This window comes from Microtus ochrogaster, chromosome 8, assembly GCF_000317375.1.
Source record: "Microtus ochrogaster isolate Prairie Vole_2 chromosome 8, MicOch1.0, whole genome shotgun sequence".
Lineage (NCBI taxonomy): Eukaryota > Metazoa > Chordata > Mammalia > Rodentia > Cricetidae > Microtus > Microtus ochrogaster.
The window spans coordinates 42499773-42508378 of NC_022015.1; the positions used below are offsets into that span (position 1 = coordinate 42499773).

The window sequence follows — 8606 nt, forward strand, 5'->3', positions numbered from 1 at the left end:
TTGATATTAAGTGATATTAATGGCCAATAGTTGTTAACTCCGGTTATTTTTTTTTTGGTGGTAGTGTTTGTGTGTTTCCCTTCTTTGAGTTGTGCTGGTAGAGGGTTGTCAGATGTCTGTGCTATTGTGGATGTTGTTGGCTTCCTTGAGTTGAGGTTTTCCTTTCAGTACTTTCTGTAAGGCTGGGTTTGTGGATATGTTTTGTTTAAATCTGTTTTTGTCCTGGAATATCTTGTTTTCTCCATCGATGGTGAAAGAAAGCTTTGCTGGGTATAGTAGTACGGGCTTGCATCTATGGTCTCTTAGTGTCTGCATCACGTGTCTCTAAGATGTTCTGGCTTTCATGGTTTCCATAGAGAAGTCAGGTGTGATTCTGATAGGTTTACCTTTATATGTTACTTGATCTTTTTCCTTTGTAGCTCTTAATTTTCTTTCTTTATTCTGTATGTTTTGGGTTTTGATCATTATATGGCAAGGGGATTTTTTTTTACCCACTCTATTTGGTGTTCTGTATGCTTCTTGTACCTTCATATGCATATCCTTATTTGGGTTGGGAAAGTGTTCTTCTGTAATTTTGTTGAATATATATTTTGGGCTTTTGAGCTGGAATTCTTCTCCTTCTTCTACCCTTATTATTCTTAGTGTTGGTCTTTTCATGGTGTCCCTGATGTCCTGCATGTTTTGTGTTAAGAATTTGTTAGATTTGCTGTTTTCTTTACTCAATGAGTTCATTTCCTTTATAGTATCATTAGTGCCTGAAATTCTTTCTTGTCTCTTCTGTATTTTGTTGGTTATACTTGTCTCTGTAATTCCTGTTCATTTACCCAGATTTTCTGTATCCAGCCATCCCTTTGTTTTTTTATTACCTTTATTTCGTTTGTGGTTTTTTTATTACCTCTATTTCGGTCTTCAAGTCTTGAACTGTTTTCTTTACCTGTTTGATTGTGTTTTCTTGGTTTTCTTGGGTATCTTTGAGGGATTTATTAATTTCTTCTAATGTTTTGTTTGTCTTCTCTTCCATTTCTTTAAGGGAGTTTTTCACATCCTGTTTAAGGGTTTCTATCATTTTCATAATGTTACATTTAAGATGATTTCTTCTACTTCTTCTGGATTAGGGTCTTCAAGTCTTCCTGTTGTGTGTTTGCTGGATTCTGGTGTCATCATGTTGCTTTTCAGGTTGTTGAAGGAATTCTTGCACTGGTGCCTGCCCATCTCTTCCTTGAAATGAGGCCAGGAAAGTCTGGGCATCTTGGTCCAATCTTTGCTGTAGCTGACTGTGTACTTGGGGGTGTTTCTTGGTCTACCCTCTCTTAGGTCCCCTCAGCACTGGAGCTGGCTCTCAGAGCCCCTCTGCCCTGAAGCAAACTGTGCTGGTAGATCTAAGGACTCCACAGATGGAAAGGAGTGCCTGGGAGCAAGATGGGGTGTGGTAAATAGAGAAAGCCAGTAGCCAGGGAAATGCCCCGCTGGATGGCCAGAAATGTTTAGGGAATTGGAGGGGCCCTGTACTCCATTCTGGGACCATCCGGCCTGGAGGGCACACACTTACCCCTCTGGATGGATCTCCTCAGTACAGGAGCAGGGCCTCTTGCTGAATCAAGGATCTTGCAAAGAAAAGGGCCGGCTTGAGGGGAGCAGGGTTATGTGAAACAAAAAAGCCCCTGTGGCAGGAACGCTCACCACTGGCTCCCCAGACCCTCAGCCCTGAAGCAGGCTGAGCTGGGAGATCCTAGGACTCCGCAAATGGAAAGGAGTTCTTAGGGACAAGATGCAATGGGGTAAATAGTGAAAGCCCCGCCTGAATGGCCAGAAACATTTAGGGAATTGGAGGGGGCCTGTACTTCATTCTGGAACCATACGGCCAGTCAGGCACACACTTACCCTTCTGGATGGATCTCCCTAAATTTATTCTTGAATAGACTTTTAAAGATCTAATACCTATCAGTCATTCAATTATAGCAAAAATGTAAAATCTTATATCATGAGGTACATTGCCTAGGAAAACAGAAAATGATCAGCCATTCAGTGCACCTGTATTCTTAGAATGTAGACCTGGAGCTACATTGGTCTGTTCCCCTCACATGGATACAGATTTTACTGGAGGTCATAGAACTTGATAGATGTTTCTCCAGATAATTTTCAAATATCTTGTTACCTTGTAGGGAATATTTGTTTATCATATGTCCCTTAAGAACTTCTGGATACATTTTCCCTAATTAAATCACTCAGAGAAATGATGATGACAATGAAACTTAGTCTTCCAGACCCAACAGTACTAACATATATATGAGCTCACAGAGATTGTGACAAATGCATTTCTTATGTCCTGATTTAATCTCAGGATTGCCAAACATAGAGGAGGAAAAATATTGGCACAGACATTAACAGCTGGAGGTGGTGCCAGTTTTGAAATACAAATGCCAGGCCTGACATTAGTATGAGTCCAAAGTTTGAGCACACAATGTCAATGTTGTCACCAGTGTTTTAAACTTAGGGCTTGTCCATTCTATCACTGAAAGAAAGAAAAATAAATCTTGATTTCTACCAAGGTTGGGAAGGACATTCACATCAAACAAAACCTTGAACAATGTCTGTAAAATCTCTGACTTACTGAGCAAAACACTACTTGTGTATATGGGTAAGACACAAGCCCCTTTGAGAAAGCAAGCTAAGCAGTAGACGAGGAAGGCAGGAGGCCCAGCTGCACAGGCCCCACTGATGGCCATCAGCAGTAAAGCACCCGTGAAGATTAACCTCCTTCCAAACCCGAGGAAAAGACAAAGATCCCATCAGGGAACAAAACAGTTGTTGAAGACAACAAACAGGAAGCATTTGTATAATCCCTATGGTTGACTTTTCTCTTTTTTCTAAATCACGTCTGCCATATTCTCTTAATCTTTGTTGAACCTCTTACATATACAATAAGAGTTAGTTCTGTGTCAGCACAACACAAAAACTTTTAAACATTAACTAAAATATCTGTGATTATTGATCTCTAAGGTCAAAGGTGCACTTAGAGGAACAAATCTGCAATGACTTTTCTAGAGCGAGTGGGTTGTAGCTGATGAAAAAACTCACGTGCAGAGACAGCTACAAAGCACAGACACTCACCTGTCTGATAAGTGTCCACCTAAGAAAGGTCCTATCAAATTTCCAATCATTAATATAAATTTAGACACTGAACCTAGTACCTGAGATCCACACACCAGGTCCCACTGGAAGAGATGTAAACCAGCATGTCAGCCTGTCGTGTAATTTGTTCAAAATTCTTCAATATGAGCTTTCAATCCACTAAACACATCTTCCTCTCCAGCTTCCCATTTCATTATCACTTGACTTCTACCATCTAGTCTCAGCTTTAATACACCTCTCCTCAGGAATCTTACTCTATTCATTTAGCTTAGAGTGAGCAGTGGCTTACAACCTATGCTCAGAAGTTCTCAAATGAGTCCATAGAGTGCAACAATTCACGATACTTAAATTTTTTTTACTGGATCCTATATATCAGTGTATAGCCTTTCCATGACTCATCTGATAAACACCAAGATAGAGCCTGATAACTCTTTTTACTTTACTTATTTACTTGCAAACTTTTGGCAATACAGAGGGTGAAACTCAGTGCCCATGCATGGGTGGAATATACTAGCAATTACCCACATTCTGGTCTACAAAGGAATGTGAATTACTGGGAGTTTCTCCTCAGTGCTCAATACTGAATCTTGGGCCTCACAAATGCTCCAGATGCATTCTGTCATGAACTACATATTTAGCTAACACTTGGGCTTTGTACAGCCTTCTAGATAATTTAAATTTGAAAACAAAGCTGGGAACTTGGATTGGTATGTATAATGAGAAAAAATAGTTTGTTTTCTTTTTTAAAAAATAAAATAAATAAATCAAAGATGAATAATGCTGACTTGTCACAACAAAAGGGCCCTTTAATTAGACACACAAGAATTTTATCTTTTACATATATTTTCTTATATTATTTAATTCATTCTTAGAAATTTCATACATGTATACAAAACACTATGATAACATCCAACTTTTATATCCCCTAGAACTCCCTCCAAGATGGCTGAAAATATCCCTCTACAAACCCCATGTTCTTTTTCTTTTGTCCGTATTATTTTCTTTGGTTAAGGTTGCCTATATGTACAATAAGCATAGGTAACCTAGTATTGGCCATACCCCTAAAGTAAGATAATAGCCCCTCCATTAGCAACCATCAACTACTAACAGATCTTCAGCTAGGACTGGTGCCTCTTGAACGTTGCTGCAATCTATGCTGGAATTTCGATTGGATTAACATGTGCTGGTCTTGTGCAAGTAATCACTGTTTCTGTGAGTTCATGTATCAGGGTGTTTCTTCCTTTTTCAAATTCTTTTTATTGCTCTTAAAATATTTAAATTAAAATATAATCATATCACTTTCATCCTTCCTTTTCCTCAGTCCAATCCTTCCCTCCAGCACCTCCCTGATGCATGTCCGTAAAGGCTTGTGGAAATTCACTCTTAAGTATGCTGTATTCAAAATAAAATTTAAAAGAAGGAATTTGAAAGAAGGTACAATACTTGCATTGACAATGATGCTCCCTGAAGAACTGGGATGTTAAGCAGTAATCCCAGTGCCAGGTATATGTAATAATGTTACATGAGTTACTGCTCAGGGAAGCCCCACAGGTCCCCCAAACAACATAAGCTGTTACTGTTGCTCATGGTTACCTACTATAACTAAATGTTAAGACCCTATTTCTGAAGTCACCACACACATTTGTTTGACTGACACAGAAAACATTGTCAAACCAAACTGCAAACTACTTGTTAGCTGCATTTCATAGATGCAGACATTGCTATGTAGACTGAAGGTAGAGAAAAGACATCCATGGACTTACCTAGCACTTTACCCTACATCCTACAAGACAGCACGGTCACTGATGCAATAGTACCATAACTGTATAGGAAGACAATCATTTCTAATTGCATTTGAAGCCTTCTATAGAGCAAGAAAGTCATGCCTGATACTGTAAACTCACTTAGAATCTCATGGCTTGGAAGGAGATAGGCCCTGAAGAAGAAGCTACTGTTGTTATTTTGCTAAATGGCCCTATTGTCAAATTTAATTCTCAATCCTACTTTTAATCTGAGGTCATTTTTGGAATAAAAGGATGAGAAACATAAATCTTTATTTATGTTTAAGTCATTAGAATTATTGAATATAACTTTTGCACTTAATCAGGAAATAACTGAGCTCAATGAATATACACTATTTGTGCTATTGCTAAACTGTTATAATGAATTCAGTTAGGGGGCTGGTATTATTGAAGCCACTTCCCTCAGTCACAGTAGTGGAGAGGAAGGTTCTTCGGTCATACATCCAGCCATTCACACAGTGCTCTGTCTGGCTTTGTCACATTGGAGAAGGTGCCATTCAAATGAAGGAGATGTCACTGTGGTTGGACAAAGCAACGACACTTCTCTGGCCTTGGGTTGGAGTCAGTGGGATGGAGATCCTCAGGAGGTCATCTTGGCTCAGGATTCCACTGTTAATGTCAGATACAGTGTCATTGTCAAGGATGTAAATCCAGCAGCGATAACCAGGCATGGCTGCAGTGAAGTTCTCTAAAAGAGTCTGAGGAGCCACCGAGACATTGCAGATTAGAAGGAAAACCATCTGAAGGATCTGGAATCTTCCCATGCTTCTGACTCAATCAAAAGATCCTGAAAGGCCATTGAGGCTGAAAGATTGTCTCCAGTGGAAAGCGGAAAGGCTTATACTTATGGGAGTACAAACATTTAAATGAAGTTCTGTTTTACAGAAACACAATAAATAGGTTTGATCTTGAGCTCCTCTCAATATGCCTGTCTTCATGAAACACCAATGTCACAGAAATGTGATATGTTGTGTTCTTGGTATTAGAGCAGGACTTGTTTCCTGAAAAGTAACCCAAAAAAATCTGCTAATATTTTTTTCTGTGATCTAGTCTGTTAAACATTTATTTTCTGAGAAACTGTGCACTGTTCCTATGGTCAGCCTGACAATAAACCAGAGTTAATCAGTTCCACGGCATGAAGCCACAGGTAGTAGGTACAATTTTTCAGGAGCTACAGCATGGTGTTTTCCATTTTATATTCCTTGGGAATATTTTTGGTCTTGAATTTGTTTAACAAAATTAATGAACATGATCTAGAAGTTAATGCAAAAGAATTATGGTGCAATTCTCCACTTTTGCTACATGACCTGATTTTGATCAATTCATTCCCACTGCAAATATATTGCTCAAAGATGTGGGAGGCTGGCCAAAGACAGGGCCTTAAAGTTCACCAGTGTAAAGTTCACATATATATTTGATGTTTCAGATAGTAAATGTGATCATTGCTTGTGTTCAAATATCCGAAGTACAATATGTGGAAGTTAAGTGTTGAATAGCTTACAAGTCAGTGAATAATAAAGAGGTACACAAGAAGGAATATTTTACTATTTTAAATTCATCTCTATGTGTATAATATACACACTTACACATATATGTATATACACATATATTAGCATACACACACACACACACGCACGCACGCGCAAATGAGATTTCCTGAAAAGGAGTTATCACTACAGATAGAGGCTAATCAACTGATTAGACCTTCAGGTTTCTGGAGAAGCTGTAATGATGCAGCTGTGGAGCCCAATCACTCTGGGCAATCTCTCACCTTCCTAATAACCATTTACTGTTCTCACTTTTGGTGAGCAAATGGCTTTCTAAACATTAAGCAAATCCTTTGGGGATATGCAAACTAATCCCTAATTTCTAATAACCAAAACCAGATACAGCCATTTGATAGCACCTGAGGCCCATCCCTGAGCTTTTTCCGCTTTTCTGTGACCCGCCTATCTAATAAAAAAAAAAATCCCATGCAGTTCGTCTTCTGTTGGTCTGTTTTTTAAATAAATATTTAGTGTCAGAATCATGTGATTTATTTCCTTTCTTTGCTACTTAGTCACTAAGTAGTACTCAGGTATGTAAGCCCCAGTAGGTTATGCAATCCCAAGTGTTCAACCATAAACACATGGACATATGAGTAATACTAAATGAACTCAATGGGTCTCACATATGTACATATGTGTGTATATGCAATAGCAATAATTAAAGAAGAGGTCATGAATTTGAGAGGAAGTTAGGGGCATGGGAGGAACTATTCATGAGAAGGGATTAGAAATTTTTTCCATGCAATACTCCCATATGAAATTCTAAAAGCACATAGATAGATAGATAGATAGATAGATAGATAGATAGATAGATAGATAGATACAAATTAAAAGTAATTATTGGGCGCGGTGCATTCTGGGCATCGAGGTCGAGCGCGCCATCGCCGCAGTCGCCTTAGGGGAGCGAGAAGAGGCCACGACCTGGCAGAAGACACCGGAGAGGAGTAGACTCGCCAGCCGCCGCCGCCAGTGAGGCCCGCCCACCCGTTCGCCTGGCCCCCTGCCCCGTTCACCATGCAGCCTGCTTCTGCAAAGTGGTACGATCGAAGGGACTACGTATTCATTGAATTTTGTGTTGAAGACAGTAAAGATGTTAATGTAAATTTTGAAAAATCCAAACTTACTTTCAGTTGTCTTGGAGGAAGTGATAATTTTAAGCATTTAAATGAAATTGATCTTTTTCACTGTATTGATCCAAATGACTCCAAGCATAAAAGAACGGACAGTTCAATTTTATGTTGTTTGCGGAAAGGAGAATCTGGTCAATCGTGGCCTAGGTTAACAAAGGACAGGGCAAAGCTTAACTGGCTTAGTGTGGACTTCAATAATTGGAAAGACTGGGACGATGATTCAGATGAGGACATGTCCAATTTTGACCATTTTTCTGAGATGATGGATCACATGGGTGGCGATGAGGATGTAGATTTACCAGAAGTAGATGGAGCAGATGATGATTCACAAGACAGTGATGATGAAAAAATGCCAGATCTGGAGTAAGGAATGTTGTCATCACCTGGATTTTGAGAAAGAAAAATAACTTCTGCAAGATTTCATAATTGAGAAAATTCCTGAGTTGAAAGCTCTAAAGGCAGATGCTGTATTTGCCTCCTTTAACCCATTTTTCAACCTGTTTTTTAATTTTTTTTTTTAAAGGCTTCACTAAGGGTTGATAATGTACCATTGTATGGGGCAATTTAAGTCAGGTAAGGCAATATCCTTATGCATGAACATTTCCCAGGATTCCATGAAGCGGTTGAGATCCTAGGCAACTGATACAACAGCTCTGATGAATAAACACTTCACCTAAGTCTTCTTTCTTCATAACACAGCTACTTCCTTACATCTTAGGAAGCTCTCAGCTTAGGGAAAGGCCCAGACCATGAACTTGAAGGGGGCGGGAAAAAAATTGGCTGATTCTTAAACTGATACCCTGCCATTCTTTCAGTGTACCTTTCAGAATTATTCCACTAAAGTTTATTTTTCAAAAATGTACTTTACATTATTGTATGTGATCACTTGTCAGTGTTCAGGTGTTTTAGCTAAAACTAGTGAATGCCCTAACTTAGATGGTTTTTGAAGCCTATACATTTGGTATTATTTGGCCCTTAAGCTCTTTAACATCTCT

General features: G+C 39.0%; 1 protein-coding gene and 1 pseudogene across 1 annotated transcript; one reads left to right on the forward strand and one right to left on the reverse strand.

Annotated features, from left to right (window-relative positions):
* Nucleotides 1-2337: 2337 nt before the first annotated feature.
* On the reverse strand, nt 2338-6480 carry LOC101981187 (annotated as a pseudogene).
* Nucleotides 6481-7387: 907 nt separating this feature from the next.
* On the forward strand, nt 7388-8293 carry LOC101994667 (prostaglandin E synthase 3). Its single transcript, XM_026781464.1, has one exon. It carries the CDS (start codon nt 7496-7498, stop codon nt 7976-7978), a length of 483 nt encoding a protein of 160 aa, XP_026637265.1. The 5' UTR covers nt 7388-7495; the 3' UTR covers nt 7979-8293.
* Nucleotides 8294-8606: the final 313 nt, after the last annotated feature.